Consider the following 18,556-nt stretch of genomic DNA (forward strand, 5'->3'; position numbering starts at 1 on the left):
TTGAATTTTTTCTTCAGTTCCCCCAGCTTGAGAAATGCTGAGCGTGTTCTCCCTCTTTAGCCATAGGACCATTAATTCATTTGGGCTTCATCTTGGCCTCTTATGGATGGTCTCCCTCATCCAGCAGATGATCTGTTTCTTGTTAAAGGTTTAATAAGGACATCTCTATGAATATGTTTTAATTTTAGATCTTGCCTTGAATTTAACTGGCCCAAGAGATCTCAATGGAAGCCACTGTGTTTGATAGACCCTGTTTTTTTTAAGACTGAAAGTGGAGACATCCCCATTCATTTATAACTGGAAACACTAAGAGTGATACTTTCTTATTTACCTTCATCTATCCTGCTGTGGAAGGAGCTCTGGTAGCACAGTGGTTACGAATTGGGCTGCGAACCTCAGGGTCAGCAGTTCGAAACTACCAGCTGTTCCATGGGAGAAGGATGAGACTTTCTGCTCCTGTAAAGATTTATAGCCTCAGAAACCCTGTACAGGGTCGCTATGACTCCATGGCACATAACAACAACAATAATAACATCCTGGTGTGGCACTGCGGGTTAATGCACCAGACTGCAAAGCAGTTTGAACTGCAAGGTCAGTGACTCAAGCTCACAAGTCACTCTTCAGAAACCCTATATAGGGCTGCTATGGGTCAGAACCGACTTGATGGCTCTTAACAACAACAACATACACGCTTAACTTAAAAATAATGGTTAAGGCATGCATCTTCTGTATATATCCTATAATGCATACTCTCAAAAATGTGACTTTGAGTTGGTTCCCACTCATAGCAATCCTGTATAAGGTTTCTGAAGCTGTAAATCTTCAGGAGCATAAAACCTCATCTTTCTCCCACGGAGCTGCTGGTCAGCTTGAAATGCCTATTTTGTGACTCACAGTCCAGTGCTTATCATATGGAGTCACCACACTCTGTCTCGTAAATGTCATGACACTTAAATTCTATGACAGACTTAACATCTTTGAGCTCCACTAGGATGGAAGCCTCATGGTTTTTACCATTTCACAATATCTGCAATACTGCTAAGCCCATAAATGGTTTCCTGAAAATACAGTTTTTATTTATTTAATTATTTTAAAGTATATAGTCAACCATATACTATTCTCAACAATTTCTACATGCACAATTAAGTGACATTTGTTACACTCTAAAGTTGAAACACATTCTTGATACATTCTTTTACCAATTATTTCATCACAATTATCTTAAACTCACTGCCCTCTAGCTTATCATTCAACTTTTCATGTTGCCACTGTCCATGTTATCTCATATAGATACTGCTTTAAAAGAGCACAGTGCTCAAAGCAGATGGACTTTACTAAGTAAAATCGGCTATTTTTGGTTCAAAGACAATTTAAGGGACTAGTTTCTGATAAGGTTTAAAATTTGAAGATTATCTCCTGACAATAGTTTTAATGACTCATCTAGCCAAAATGACTCCAGAGAATCTAGATTCTACTGAAATACTGAAATTCTGTTCTGTGTTTCCTTATCCACACTTTTTATTAGATTCTTCTACAGAAATTTGGATCAAAATATTTAATTGTGGTAGACGGGCACCAGCAGTTCTGCAACTATTCTTAAATAAATAAATAACAGCTATAAATGGAATAAATACTTGCAGTAAACAAGCCAGATTTTTATATATATATATATATATATATATATATATATATATATACACACATACACACACACACATAAATGCTGTGGAGTCCTGGTGTGGCACTGTGGGTTAATGCACCAGACTGCAAATCCATTTGAACTGCAAGATCAGAGGTTCAAGCACACCAGCTGCTCCTTAGAAACCCTATACAGAGTCATTATGGATCAGATTCAACTCAAAGGCACTTAACAACAACAGCAACATATATATTTGTGCATGCAATATATGTATATGTTTCTATATATTTGGGGTGGATACAACTTTGTGTGTGTGTGTTTATATTTTGTACATATGCATATATGTATGTATGTATGTATGTTTGTGCATGTGTATATATGTATATTGGGAGCATGGTCACTCCATGCGTGATAAGCACTGGACTGTGAACCATAAGGTCTGCGGTTTGAGCCTGCCAGCCTCTCCTCAGGTGAGAGATAAGGCTGACTGATCCCTCAAAGATTTGAAGCCTAGAAAACCCTATACACCGGGACTATATATATATGTTGTTGTTGTCAGGTGCCATTGAATCAGAACCGACTCATAGCGACCCCATGCACAGCAGAACAAAACAATGTTCCATCCTGGGCCAACCTCACTACTGCAGCCACACTCAATGCCATCAATGATGCCACCTGGCCGATCCATTTCGTTGGGGGTCTTACTCTTTTTCTCTGACCCTCCACCTTACCCAGCATGACATCCTTCTCCAGCGACTGTTCTCTCTGGACAATGTGTCCAAAGTATGAGAGACGAATATATATATATACATGCATATTTGTTGTTGTTAAGTGCCATCGAGTTGTTAAGTGCATCCCTATAGAGGGTTTCTGAGGACCGCTAGTAAGCTTGAACTGCCAACCTTGCAGTTCAAATTGACTTTTCAGTCTAGCACATTAACCCATAGTGCCGCATCAGTACTCCTACACACAAACACACACACACACACACACACACGCATGTGTATATATGTATACACACATAGGGAGTGTGGTGGCTCCATAGAATAAGCTCTAGATTGTGATTCACAGGGTCTGTGCTTCAAGCCCACCAGCAGTTCTGCAGGATAAAGATGAGGCTTTCTGCTCCCACAAAGATTTAAAGCCTCAAAAACCCTACACAGCTTCTTTAGGAGTCAGAACTATTTAACAACAATATCACAGAAACATGTTTTTTGTTTTTGTTTTTGTTTTTTCCTTCTCCCCTAAAGATTTACAACCTCAGAAATCCTACACAAGGTAGTTGAGTCCAAATCTACTCGATAGCAGTGGTTTGGGTTTTGTATGTGTGCTGTTGTTAACAAAGAGAAATGTGTATGATATCAGTTGTTGTTGTTGTTATGTGCCATGTAGTCAGTTGTGACTCATAGTGACCCTGTACAGGGTTTCTGAGGCTGTAAATCTTTACGGAAGCAGAAAACCTCATCTTTCTCCCACAGAACAGCTGGCAGTTTCGAACTGCTGACCGTGAGATTAGCAGCCTGATTCGTAACCACTACACTACCAGAGCTCCTTATGCTATCAGTAATACTACATAATATGATACCTTAAAATGTGAAATTAAATAATCCTAACAATTAATGTTCAACCACAATTTATACATATTTTCCTCCTTCCTCATAACAACTTGCTGTTGCCCAAGACAGCTTGACATGTACAGTAAGAAAAACAAAGATTGATGTCAGATTTATAAATCATTGTGTTAGTTTATTAAAGTAATTTTCTGCTCCTTTTCAATTTTCAAATGGTAACTTAAAAGATAAAAGATGCAAAACGTGTGCTATAAAAATGAAAAATAATGCTGAATCAAGATTTAAACTTAAGATGGCATTGAATCAAAGCTCTGTCATCACTTAAAAATTAGTTGTTCTTTCTAGAAAATGCATTTAAAGAAATTCAAGGACATATTTAATTCAGATGTATTCAGTCGTTCATGTAAAATGGGAAAAATCTGAAAAGTTCCTTATATTTTTAAATTTCAGAACACAGTTGTGGTTCTGAACCAAACACCACTGTGGTTCTGTGAAATTAAAATGAAATGAAACCAAGTTGAACCTGCTACCCGTATGCTCTGCAGTTTTCTGTTCTGATTTTCAGAAACCTGTAGAATATCAAGTGGCAATATGGGACCATAAAAATAAGCCCAAAACATAATGAATTCACTAGCACTTGGTAAATCATAGGGCATCATAACTCCATTTGTCAGGGCCGATGCATAGAGTGCACAAAAGCAAAACAGTCAAGAAATCTTTGGGGGACCAATCAAAGAATAATAACTACTGGTAATCAGGAATTTGAGGACTATTTTGAGAACTCACAGAAACAGTGAGGAAACAAAAGGAATGGCTCTGAATTTCTAAGAAACAGCAGTCTAGCAACCACAGAAAGAAAATAAAATGGTTGCCCTTTGGAACAAAGACTCGGAGTCAACTATGAACAGAAGAGTCATAAACACACAATTTTCAAATAACATCTGGAGATACAACCCAAATGTAGATATTTCATATCGGCAGAGTATATAAAGTAAGACCAATTACTGTTGGCTTAAACCACAAAACTGGAAAGTAATATTTGTGCATTTTACATTAAAATAAAAAGTGAATCAAAGCCACCATACAACGAGAACTGTATTTCAATTCAAAAAAGTATTGTTATTTAGACAGATTCTGTCAGAGTGTCTACTCATATCCCATTTAGCAATCTGTAGGGAAGCTAAAGAATGCTTTCAAAATTGTTTCTTTAAGATGATATCCAATGTTTCCACATACAAAGTGAAATACTATCATTGTGGAAGTGTCTATGTTACTTTAGAAAGTTTTCAGAAAACTTCTGAAAGAAATCATTAACATTATCACTATATTCAAATTCTGGAATGAACAAGTAATAGGAAATAAAATTCCCCAATGTGACACAAGTGAAAACATAAACAAGAAATGATAAAAGCTTTCTTTTCTTTTATTAATGGTGTCTTCATGTCATAAATTAAGCCAAAGCACACATCTCTGATGGAAAGTCCAAGACTTTCTAATGATTTTTCCTGAACTTTAAATATAATTATGAAGCTTCCTTTCCACCTCCAACTTCCAAACCATTCTGAAGTCATGCAGCACTCTTAACACCTACACACATAGACACACAAAGGGGAATGAGTCTTACCAAACCATCACAGTTGCTAATGGCAACAGAGGTTCCTGGAATGTCCATGATGTCACCAACGTAAGCACAGTTAGTCTGCAAAGGCTCTGTTTTCCAGATCCTTTCTGGAGCACTTCCTGGTTGATGATCGTTAATGGGGTCAGTTATATTCCCAGGTACCAGAGATGTCTCATGCCATTCCACAACAGCCCCGGGAGCTACTAGTTGGTTGTTGGGCTTTAGTCGGAGATGAAAATCTCTTCCAAATGCCGTGATGTTAAAAAACAACTGCTCAGGGTTGGAAGACACGTCCCTTGTTGACCTCTTTTTGTGATTTGCAGAAAGAATATGGGAGAGATAGTGTCCTTCTAGATTTGTGCTTATTGGAGTCACCAGCTCATACTCTCTCTGTCCCTTTATCGGTAAATCTGTGGGATAAAATTATACAATTATAGAACCTGTGCAAAAAGAAAACAAAAGAGACTATAGCATAGAAAGAGTGTTCAGCTGACAAGGTTATATTTCAGTTTGCATAATAGACCTATTCCATACTCATCTTATAAATATTGCATTTTGAGAACTTCAGTCATTCCTCAAGCGCATTCAGATAACAGTCTGTTCAATATATCTTTTAAAAAAAAAAAACTTAGAGCTTATCACAATGTGACTATAGAAAAATTGACAAGATAAATCATAATCAATTTCCATTGACTATATCTGGCTTGATTATAATCATGATATGTCACCCAATTAACTTTTTATTGACATAGCAGTCATTTGATACAAACTTTTAACAAAATCGTTATTATACATAGAAGAAAATTTTATCTGACTGCTTTATTTCCTTATAATTCATATTAATTTCCATAGCTACTTTATATTGTATATACCATTCCCTTGTGGTTTTTACATTATATTTTGTGGTACTTTGTGATACACTTGTAGTTTTTGACATTATTTCCAACATACTTTGCAAATGAGGAAACTGAAATTCAGGAAGGATATGTATCCAAGGTCAATTATGAATCCAAGTCACATTTCAAAGCCCATACACTCATTCTGATATGCCATGATATGTTCTAGAAATCACATTATATTTTTAGATCTGAGGAGGTGTTAAAGAAGAAATAATTATCTACAAATAGAATATTTTTTGAATATGCAAGTTAATCAAGAAAGAATGCTGTTCTCATTTTGAACCATATTCCTTCCATGGGACAGATACCCTGTTGAATAGTAACATGTATTTCAAGTGCATTGGCAGCCACTTTAAAGTTGAATTTAATTGCAAAATTAGGACATTGGAAAATCTGAGTAATATGTCTACTAAGCAATAGTAGGGTAGATAATATATTGAATGAACCATTTACCCTTTAACAGAAGTTATTTACAAAGCAGAAACACAGTGGATATTATAGAATAAAGAAGGGCACCAAGGATAAAGAAAGAACACAAAAAGGAAAAGCAAAAGACCTAACTTGAAAACCTTCTAATCTTCATATTTTGAGCCTCAAACTAGACCTGTAGTGTGCTAATAATGTATCCTAAAAAAATACATAATTCATACAAAGAAACTGCATTATTTTGCCTTGTTTGTGTCAATAAATTATTTCGAGTTTGAGGTCCATACATGAACTTAAACCTATGCCTTAAAATATTTTTACAGAATTGCTATGGTTTCATTATTTTCCTGTTTTTTAAATAGATATCTTAAAGTGTACGGTACCAGAAGAAACATAAAGGCAATTTGTAACTCTGGCAATTCTTTGAGTTATCATCTTGCCACTTGTAATGACCAATGTATTAAAACAAAAATATCTCTCTTTATTAAATGCATAAAGCAAGTAACACTCTTATAAACATTTACTAGGCAAAGAAGAAGTGTCAATTGCAGTTTAAGGCAGCAGAGCGAAGCCTGGAGCCAATACTGGTATCAATGCTACAATCCTTTCTTTGCGGGCTATGTCATAGTGAGCAAATGACATGAAGTATTAATATGTAAGCATAGACACAAAGATTTGAATCCATGGTAAATATTTTTATAAATTTTGTTTCAAAGTAAGAACTCAACTACTTAAGGAATGAATACAAGAGTCATGGGAACAGAGTGATGGAAGGGAAAGTTTCCACAGGAAGGGATCAAGCTCTTGGGTGTGGGCTGACAAGTTGCCCCAAATTAACTCTAAATCCCTTGAGGACAAGGAACTTCCATTCAAGTTGGTGTTTCCAATAACTCCTCATATAAAATTTGATACTTTCCAGGATCTCTTAGCATTTAAACTTTCTCATTATTTATTAAATTAGTAATGCAGGTGACCAGAGAACCTTCTCTTTGTCTGTGTTGGTATACACTGTGATTTAACACTTTACCCAAGAAATATCCAAGACCTGAAAGAGTCTGGCTATACCAATTATCTCATTTATAACTATTTATAACTTTTATCTACTTTTTACTGTTTCAAGGAAAGAAGAAAGCAATGCTTGATTTCAATGTATGGGTTCTCCATCTACATTTATGGAAACTCATACAACCAAAGAGTAGAAAACATACTGATAACTGGATAAAGGGACTAGAGAACAAGAACATTTATGAAGTGTGAAGGAAAGATTCTCCACACCCAAAGGGATACTCAGATCCTCACACTCATAATAAGTCATAGAAGAAGACTTCAAAAAGTTTGTGGAAAAAAAGGAATGTAAAGATAATGGAATTTTTCCATGAACTTTTTGAAGTCCGCTCATATAGCATAGATTCTCTGGGAAGGTTCCATTTTATCCACTGTGAGATAATACAAAGGGGCCTCAACAAAGGTTATATAAAAGAAAATGCAATTAAAAGATAATGAAACTTTCCCATGAGCTTCTGAACCCCCACATACATTTTATTGAAAATAATGAGAGTGCATTTCTGAGTCTTTGTCTTTCATAATGCTAAATAATAAATCAAACTGAAAATGTACATATAAGAAATGTTTCTGACAGAGATGGGCAACTTGGACATTGGATACCCAAATGGGGACTACAAAGGCAAGAAGTGACTGGCTTACAAGCTTTCAAGAGGGAACCTAGAACTAGGGGGCATGGAGGAAGGCAGAATCTCCAGTGAGTACTATCCAATCTGTCTAGGCGGAGCTGTTGAAATGAAACACAAAAGGGTCACTTGCGATACAATAGTGAATGATTGTTATCAGGACTGATTGTGAGGGTTGGAAATGTAAAGATAGACGTTTTGTAGCAAGGAAGGGAGTGATTAACCCTCCAGTCTAGGAGGAGAGGTCTCTAGGACCATTAACAGAGAGGAGCCCAGTGTGGGACCCTACCCAGAGAAGCAGCGAAGCCCCGAGATGGAGGCAGAGACGATGACGTGGAGTGATGAAGCAGCTGGGGACTTTGTATCCAGAGAGGGAGAGGGACTGTGTGCTGAAGAATGGGGTGGGGGAGTGTAGGGGGTGGGTTTATAGGGTATACCCTTTGGTCGGCTGATGGTGCATGGAGGGGATTGGAACCATGGCAATGAAGCGATGTACAGTGGAATGAATGTAAAACTAAAGTTCTCCCATGTAAAATACCATATAATTCACAATAAAATATGGGGAAAAAGAAATGTTTCTGAAATTTAACTGAATTAATGTTTTATCCAGTTGAGAAATAAGGTAATCGGGGAAAGAAGCACATTCACAACCTCTCAGACTACACATGTCCCTGGATTGTAGCTATCTGAATGATCAAAGGAGCTACACAACCATCTGCTAGTCACAAGGCATCAATAATTCAGTGGAAGAGTTTTGCCTTCTATGCAGAAGACCCAGGTTCAATTCCGGCCCAATGCATTTCATGTGAAACCACCACCCACATGTGAAGGAAATTTAAGTGTGTGGCACTGTAGGAAAAACACTGGACTTGCTAAACGAAAGGTCAATGGTTCAAACCCACCAGCCACTCCTCAGAAGCCGTATATAGGGTTGCTATGAATTGGAACAGACTCAACAGCACTTAAAAAACAACATGATGTTGAACAGGTTGCAGTAAAGTTTCCAGACTAAGATGAACCTAGAAGCCCTGGCAATCTATTTCTCAAAAATTAGCCAATGAAAATTCTATGAATCACAATGGTCCAATCTACAACTTATCCTGGTGATAAAACAGGACAGGGCAGCACATAATTTCATTTTGCTGAGGGTCAAATGATTTAGGGATGAATCAATGATAACTAACAAGAACAAGTGCTGCACATTGTGATTGAGAACATATCTCAACTCCTCACAGTAATCAGAGTAGGTTATTAACATTCCTATTTTGCAAATGAGAAAGCAGACCAAGAAATCTGACACACATCAAGCAAATAATAAAAGGAAACTCTCAGTTCTGACCATTTCAACTCTGAAGTTCATGTTCCTATGCCCTTATTCATTTCATAAGAGATGAAATGACTTGCTGTAGATTTCTAATTTATGATTTGACTTTATAAAGGGAAACTGCCACAGACAAACAATTTTTCATCTAATGTAGTTTTTGTTTTGTTTTTTAATGTTTTATTGTGAATTATGTGATAGTTTATATGGGAGAACATTAGTTTTACATTCATCCTATCGTATATCATTTCACTGCCATGGTTACAGTCCACTCCATGCATCATCAACCAACCAAAGGGTATACACCACAAGCCTGACCCCCGGTCATCAGCATACAGTCCCTCTCCCTCTCTGGGTCTAAAGTCGCCAAATATTCCATCTCTCCACGGTCATTGTCTCTGCCTCCATCTCAGGCATCACTGCTTCTCTGGGTAGGGTCCCACTCTCCACTCTCCTCCCTTGATGGTCCGAGGACCCGCTCCTCAATTAAAAAGTTAATCACTCCCCTCCTTGCTACAAAATGTTTACCTTTACATTTCCAACCCTCACAAGCAGTCCTGATAACAATTATCCCCTATTGCATCACAAGAGACCCATCCGCATTTCATTTCATCAACCTCGCCTAGACAGATTGGATACTACTCAGTGGAGATTCTACCTTCCTTCACACCCTCTGAATCTAGGTTCCCTCTTGAAAGCTTATAAGCCAGTCACTTCTTGCCTTTGTAGCCCCCCCATTTTGGGTAGCCAATGTCCAAGTTGCCCATCCCTGTCTACTCTGTGTATGGAGGGGGTGGGAATGATCCTGGCTGTAAGGATTTGTTTCCTCTTTTGAGCTACTGCATCCATAGGTGTAGGTCAAGTTCATCAAATTGTATCAGATTACTCTTTTTTTCTTCTTCTTTCTACTTCTGGTTGAGCTCTGATCATCCAGTCATTGAAGCTAGGTCAAGTGGGTATTATCTCCAAGTGTGGGTGTTCTTGTGCATATGCCCTCTCTTCCTATTAGCTAGATGCTTCACTCTCCACTCCAGTCTTCTGTGGCTGTCACTGACTCTGGGCCCAAGAGTTCCCAGGTTGCCACACTGCTGGCCAACCAGGTCTCCACCCAGGTTCACAGAAGTCTAATGAACATTGTAGAGTTTAGCTTGCAGCTTCATTGTTGTGTTTCCCTCACTTCCCCAAATTGGTGATGAGTGTGATCACCAATCAGAGCATGTAATACCATTGAGTCTTAGTCTTGGAAAGGGGTTTCATATAATGTAGTTTTAATCATGTCCGTAGAAAGCTCTTAAATTCTGATCTTTGATAAAACAGAGCACAATCAAATTAAATTAAATTATAAGCAAATCATATTACGTTATTGTTGTTGTTATGTGCCATGGAGTCGGTTGCAAATCATAGCGACGCTGTACAGGGTTTCCAAGGCTGTACATCTTTACAGGAGCAGAAAGCCTTGTCTTTCTCCCGCGGAACAGCTGATAGTTTTGAAATGCTGACCGTGAGATTAGCAGTCTGATTCACAACCACAATGCTACCAGAGCTCCTTAAATCAAATTATACCCAGTGTTAATTTACTATATTAAACAATGACATTTCACAAGTCCAGCTGCTTCCACAAAGCAGCATGGTCTATGGGTAAGGAATGAACTACAGTGACAGGTTAAGCCAATGTGTGACTTGAACTTGTTCTTGATTTTTTCTTAGGTTATTTCCTCAGTTGTAAACTGGAAGTTTATAATGCTTTCAACTTCATATATTTGGTGAGAGATTTAAATGATATAATGCAGAAAATTCATTAAATATTAGCCATTATTAACTTAAGGAGCACTGCATTGTAGTGGTTAAAGCACTCACTTGGCTGCTAACCAAAAGATTGGCAGTTTGAGAACAGACTTTGTAGTAGGGTTTGGAATTATTAACTTAAATATAAGTACTCATTAAAATAATGTCCACGTTCCATTTAAAAATTTTAAACTCTACAATTATCAGCTGAGATGGGTCATAGCAGTAGGTATGTAAAGGGTTTTGTGAGTCATAATAAGTTCCACAGCAGAGAGGGCTGAAGACATTCTAAAGCCACATTGTGGTCACTAAGTGCCCAAGGAGGGTCTTCAAGCTACTGGTATCTGCACATACACAGCTCATCTCTCTCCTGTTGTTATGGATGAATTGTCTGCCATCTTACACTAAAGAGCAAACATTTAACTTACATACCACATCCTAGCCTCTCTTCCCTTTTCAGTTTCAGCAATCATCCTCTCTCTTCCTTCATAAATTTTTCTATGCATCGTTACTAGATCATTCCCATTAGCAAATACATATGATGCCATCTTGTTTAGCAAAAAAATAGTTCCTGATGGTACATCATCCTTCCCCAGTGAAAACACTTCATTTCCATTCCCCTTTATACCTAAACGCTTCAAAAGACTATATGTCAACAATTATTCTGCTCCTAATCTTGTTCTTGAATCCACTATAATTGGGCTCATATAAAGATTACCAGTGACCCTATGTTGCTGAAGTCACTGACCAAGACCATTTTCTTACTTGCACTCTGAGTAGCATCTGACTCAGCTTATTTCTCCTTTCTTCTTGATATATTTTCTTAATTTAGCTTCCAGGACACCATTCTTCTGGTTCTTCTCATACCTCACTGGTAAATAATCTTATCATCCCTCCCTCAGTTTTCTTTATTTTTACTAACTGCCTATATACAGTGCTGGTGTTAAGTGCCATTGAGTCAACTCTAACTCATAGTGACCCTGTGTAGGGTTTCTAAGGAGCAGCTGATGGGTTTGAACTGCCGACTTTGTGGTTCCCAGTCCAATGCTGATCCTATAGTGCCACACCACTGAGGTGCCACCAAATCCATGGACTTCTGCATCTAGACTTCCATCATAATCTTTTCTCTTCAGCCCAGGCTTCAACCATGAGTTCTCATATATAACCAATTGTCTACACGTTTCCTCCACTTGGATATTAACTGTGCATCTCAACTAAACATTTCCAAAAGTAAACTCCCAGGTTTCCAACCCCTAAGGTTGTTCCTCCCCAAGTTGTTCCCATCTCAGAAAATGGCAGCTCTCTCCTTCTAGCTGCTTAAACCAAAAACTTTAGCTTTTCACACATCACATATAAATTCCACTGACTCAACCTTCAAAAGAGGAGTCCTGGTGTGGTACTGCAGGAGAATGCGTTGGATGGTTAGATTAGTTTGAACAGCAAGGTCAGGGATTCAAACCCACCAGTTGCTCCTTGGAAACCCTATACAGGGTTGCTATGAGTCAGAACTGACTCAATGACACTTAACAACAACAACAAACCTTCAAATATATATCCAGATTCTAACAAATTTTCACCACTAGTACTACTGGTACCCTTAGTCCAAACAACCATTATCTCCGTTTTGAAATAGTCTCCTAACTGTTCTCTCTGTACAAACTATCCTCGAAAGAAAGTCAGAGTATTTAAGGTGTCAGATCGCGTCACTCTTCTCCCATCCCACTCAGAAGGGAATGGCTCACATGGCCCTACAGCATGCAGCTAGGAATTTGCACACCTCAAGGGCTTTGTGCTTGCTGGGTTTTCTGCCAGCAGTGACTTACCTCAGTACATGTATGGCTCAACCTCTAAATTCCTTCATGTCAGAACTTTGTTGACATGTGACCCTCATAGAGGTCTTTCCTGACCACCCATAACCTCTTTCATGTTTTCCTCTTTTCCACAAGACTTGTCACAATGTAGCACACTATACATTTTACTTAAATTAAATTATATAATCATCATACCTAATAGTTTATAAGGATTCCTGGCAGGGTAGTGGATTATGAGCTGGGCTGCTAACTACAAGATCAGAAGTTCAAATCTATCCATTTCTCCATGGGAGAAAGATGAGGCTTTTGGCTCCAGTAAAGATTTACAGCTTTGGAAACCCTAGACCCAGTGACTATGAATCAGAACCGACTCAACAGCATACAATCACAACCAACATGGTATATATGCTTCAAAAGGGCAGGGATAGGGAGAGGCGCGGGAGGTCACACTGGGAGGCGGGGTAGGGACAGCTCGGAGGAGCAGCCTCCAGCCTCCAGGCCGGCCTCTCCGCAGGTAGTGTCTTCTCTAGCAGATGTAGCTGAAAAGTTGACAGAATTATTACAATGCTTCCCACCAGTCTGAATGCAATAGAAGTTTATTCTGGAGCAAATGGAATTCTAAAGAACGTGAAGAAAGGCTCATTATTAATAGAGTCCAGTACTTTTGATCCTGCAGTTTCAAAAGAATTAGCTAAAGAAGTTGAGAACATGGGAGCAGTTTTCATGGATGTCCCTGTTTCTGGAAGTGTGGGAACTGCTCAGTCCGGGAACCTCAAGTTTATGGTAGGAGTTGTCTAAAAGGTATTTGCTGCTACCCAAGAGTTGCTGAGATGCATGGGCTCCAATGTGTTGTATTGCGGAGCTGTTTGGACCGTCAGGCTGCAAAGATCTGCAACAACATGCTGCTAGCTAGCTATTAGTATGACTGGAACTACTGAAGCTACGAATCTTGGAATCAGGCTAAGACTTGACCCAAAACTATTGGCTAAAATCCTAAATATGAGTTCAGGACGATGTTGGTCTAGCGACACTTACAATCCTGTACCTCGGATGATGGGTGGTGTCCCCTCAGCTAATAACTACCAGGGTGGATTTGGAACAACACTCACGACTAAGGACCTGGGATTAGCACAAGACACTGCTACCAACACAAAGACCCTGATGCTTCTGGGAAGCCTGGCCCATCAGATCTACAAGATGATGTGTGCAAAGGGCTACTCAAAGAAAACACTTCTCATCTGTGTTCTAGTTTCTCCGAGAGGAGGAGACTCTCTGAGTTTGTCCTTCAGCTGTGGGCGCTGTTGGAAACCAGACTCTATCTTGGAGCCTCCTTGTTGTTGTTGTTGTTGTGAAGTGTCGTCAAGTCGGTTCTGACCCATAGTGACCCTGTATAGGTTTTCCAAGGAGCAGCTGGTGAGCTTGAACTGCCAACCTTACAGTTCAAATGGCTTTGCAGTCTGGCGCAAGCCAAATGGGTTTAATCAACGGTCACATGTCTGCTTTTAATTGTATAGTAAATCCTAGGATTTTTCCATGCATTTTTAACTGCTACTTTTACTGTATTTAGCAAGCATATTTATCTGATTTTTTTTTTTTTTTCTCAAGCCACTGATGCTGATGGGCTCTGCTATAACCAGCTGATACATCTTTTTTTAAAAAAAATATTTGATCCCTGAGCGTATTCAAATAAATCATTGGATACTTCAGTGAGGATATTATACTCCACTTTATAAATAAAACCAATTATGTTTTTCAACTCGATGAAATCCATCTTAAAGGAGAGAAAATAAATTGGTGTTAAGAGAGATGTTAGAATAAGGAAGCATAGTGAATTGCTCCTTGCATGTCTCGGGAGGTGTGTCCTGTTACCCAGGTGTTAGTATTCTTACATTACTGAGGTAGCTGAGTCATTTTCCTGGGAGTTGATAAAGCAGGAGAACGTGTTGCTACATCTTTTATAATTTGGACTCAGTTACAAGATCTTAGAGTGTGTATCCCTCTTGTTACAATTCCCAGTACTCAGTAGACCTATTTGTTTTTTAAAAAATATTTTTGCTTCCTTGCACATTCTCACTACATATTTTTGGTCTTTAAAAGAAAGAATGACTTCTTTACACCTGCACCAGAGCCAATGATAATATTTACTTTAGATGATTATTACATTCTAAATATAACCATATTATTTTGTATTCAAATAAATTTCTATACTGATTAAAAAAAAAAAGGCAGGGATATTTATCTGTTTTCTTCACTACAGTTCCCTAGTGACCAAACGGAACCTGAAGGCACTCAAACATCAGTGAAGGAAGGGACGAACAAATGACAATGGTTTAAACCTGAAGGAATATCAAAACTTAGCATGCATCCCCATTTTTCCCAGTGCACTGAAGTCATTGGTAAAGAACAAGTCTCTGGGAATTGATGGAACATAAACTGAAAATTTTCAACAAACTGATGTGGCACTGGAGGCACTCATTCTTCTATGAGAAACAATTTGGAAGACAGCTACCTAGCCAACTGATTGGAAAAGTTCTGCATCTGTCCTCATTTTAAAGAGAGGTAACCCAACAAAACAGAAATCATCAAACAGTGTCATTAATATCACATGCAAGTAAAATTTTGGTAAAGAGGATTAAAAAAATGGCTGATAAACAGTACAATGACAGGGAACTGTCAGAGATTCAAATCGGATTCTGACAAACAGTACAATGACAGGGAACTGTCAGAGATTCAAATCGGATTCTGACAAGGATATCATCACTGACAACAGATGGATTTGGCTAAAAGCAGGGAATATCAGAAAGGTGTTTACCTGTACTTTATTGACTATGCAAAGGCTTTTGACTTTGTGCATCATGACAAGCTATGGACAATACTGCAGAGAATAAATATTCTAGAGCACTTAATTGTGCTCATCAGGAATCTGTACGTAGAACAAGAGGCAGCTGTTCGAACAAAACAAGGGCACATTGAATGGTTTAAAATTAGGAAAGGTGTACAACAGGGCTGTATTCTTTCACTATACTGTACACTGAGAAAGTAATCTGAGAAGGTGGGTTATATAAAGAAAACATGGCATCTTGATTGGAGAAAGATCAACAACCTGCAATATGTAGATGATAAAACCTTGCTTGCTGAAAGTGAAGAGGACTAAAAATATTTACTGATACAGATCAAAGACCACATTCTTCAGTAAGGGGTTACACCTCAATGCAAAGAAAACAAAAAAATTCTCACCACTGGATCAAGAAATAACATGAAGAGAAGTGGAGAAAAGATTCAAATGATCAAGACTTCATTTTGTTTGGATTCACTGTCAACATTCATGGAAGCAGAAGTTAAGAAGTTAAATAACACATTGCTTCAGGCAGATCTGCTGCACAAGACCTCTTTAAAAAACTCAAGAGGAAAGATATCAGTTTGAGGACAAAGGTGCACCTGACCCAGGTCATAGTATTTCAATAGCTTCATATGCACGTGAAAGTTGGACAATGAATAAGCAAGACCATAGAAGAATTGATGCATTTGAATTATGATGTTGGAGAAGAATATTAAAAGTACCATGGAATGCTAGAAGAACAAACAAATCTGTGTTGGAAGAAATACAGCCTGAATGTTCCTTAGAAGCCAGGATGATGAGACTACTTCTATCATACTTCAGACATATTGTCAGGAGGTACCAGTACCTAGAGGACATCATGCGAGGTAAAGTGGACGGTCAGAGAAAAAGAGGAAGACCCCCAACATGATGGAACAGCGCAGTGGCACCAGCAACGGCCTCAAGCTTAACAGGTGTGTAGATGACACTGGATGGGGCAGTGTTTCATTCTGTTGTGCATAAAGTCACTATGAGTCAGACATGACTCCCTGACACCAAACAACAAAAACAATACTAATTTTAACACCAATGATCGATGACAGAAAACTACTCAAGCTGTCACATACCTGTAAAGTCAGAAATTTGCTTGCAAAATTTCCATATATTTCTCGTAATCCTTGCTGACCTATCAATCAAACATTTTACAGTATTCTCCAAAAATGTGTCTTATGTTTTAAGCTATCAAGAAAATGAAATGGATCTAAACATTAAAACTGACATCTGGAGGACAGAAATAGAGTTTCTCATCTTTAGAAGGGATCAGGAAATTAGCCCAACTCTACAATCCCTGGAGTCCTGGCGTGTTGCATAAGATAAACACTCAACCTCAAGGTCAGTTAGAACTGCAAGCCAGCAGTTCAAACTCACCAGCCGCTTCTCGAAAACTCTATACAGGGTCACAATGTGTCGTAACCAACTCAATGGTGTTTACCACCACCAACAACAACTACAATCCCTTAGGGATATCCAAAGAATCATAACTACACAGGCCAAAAACAAAAAGACCTTGAAATATCATCTAATTATTAAACCACCTCAAATAGATAAAATTATTTTTCTTAAATTAAATTTAAAGCTATTGTCTGTAAAGAGAGACTTTTCTCTGAGTACTCAGGCCTCATTCCATCCCTTAACTCACTCCTTCCTCAGTGAAAAAGAATGACTTATGTGACTGTTAAATCTGCAAAGAATAAGAACTTGACAAAGCTCAGCATCCCCCTTATTCTTCTTCTGGGAACCAACCTTAGAAGGAACACACAAATCTTCCACTTCAACCAGGGGAGGTCTGCCCTAGCCCAGAAAGACAGAATGCACTATAAGCCAGCACACTTTCCTATCAGAACTAGAGCCTCACATAGACCCATCTGCAATATATATTTTACCTCTTATACTTAGTTTTGTTTATGCTTTTTGCTATTTGTTTATTTTTTTTAATTTCTTAACTTGTTCAAAACCTAGGCAAGTAAGAAGAGTATGTTGGCGTTCAGGAATTTCTCAGAAACTTCACTATTGCTACAAAAACAAATCAGCTAATTAAAGCACTAAAAATCATCATCAGGGAATTCTCATAGAAGTAAACTTAATCAAGAATCAAGAAATTAACCCATCCACACACAGCCAACTGATTTTCAAGAAAGTGCTTAGGTATATTGCACGGGGAGGGGAAAGTGTCTTCAACAGATGGTGCTGGCAGAACTGGAAAGCGATATGCAAAAGACTGAACACAAAAACAAACTCAGCCTTACACAAAAACAAACTCAGCAAGGATTAAAGACCTAAATGTGAATCACAGAATTATAAAGGTCATCAATGAAAAAATAGGGACAAATATGAGGGCTCTATTCAGAGAATACACAGACTACCAAACATTTTGAAAACTATACAAACAAAGGTAGACAAAATAGATGAGTGGACATGCTAAAAATTAAAAACATCTGGATCAAAAGACTTCACCAAAAGAATAAAAAGGGAGCCCACACAATGGGAAAAAATCTTTTCACACAACACATCGGACAAGGGACTAATTTCTAAAATATATAGGAAACTACAACACCTCTACAAGAAAAAGACAAATAACCCAATTAAAAAATGGGCACAGGACCTGAACAGACACTTCATCAGGGAGGAGATCGGGCAACCAACAAATATATGAAGAAATGTTCAGTCATTAGCCATTGTTGTTGTCATTAAGTGCCATAGAGAAAGTACCAATTTATCGCGACCTTATGCACAGCAGAATGAAACACTGCTCGATCTTGGGCCAACTTCACTACTGGTACCATGCTTGAGTCCATCAATGCTGCCACTTGGCCAATCCATCTTGCTGGGGATCTTCCTCTTTTTCTCTGATCCTCCACCTTACCAAATATGATATTCTTCTCCATTGACTGATCCCTTCTACAATATGTCTGAAGTA

The 18,556-nt window shown here is 38.3% G+C and overlaps 1 protein-coding gene and 1 pseudogene across 1 annotated transcript in view; one reads left to right on the forward strand and one right to left on the reverse strand.

Moving 5' to 3' along the window:
* Positions 1-18,556, reverse strand: part of ADAMTS3 (ADAM metallopeptidase with thrombospondin type 1 motif, 3) — a 498,368-nt gene that overhangs the window by 438,012 nt on the left and 41,800 nt on the right. Inside the window, exon 3 of the mRNA XM_006876862.1 lies at positions 4,835-5,241. Within this exon, the coding sequence (XP_006876924.1) occupies positions 4,835-5,241 (407 nt within the window). The remainder of the gene's footprint in view (positions 1-4,834; positions 5,242-18,556) is intronic.
* Positions 10,793-14,037, forward strand: LOC102827880 (annotated as a pseudogene).

This window comes from Chrysochloris asiatica, unplaced genomic scaffold (genome assembly GCF_000296735.1).
Source record: "Chrysochloris asiatica unplaced genomic scaffold, ChrAsi1.0 scaffold00420, whole genome shotgun sequence".
Lineage (NCBI taxonomy): Eukaryota > Metazoa > Chordata > Mammalia > Afrosoricida > Chrysochloridae > Chrysochloris > Chrysochloris asiatica.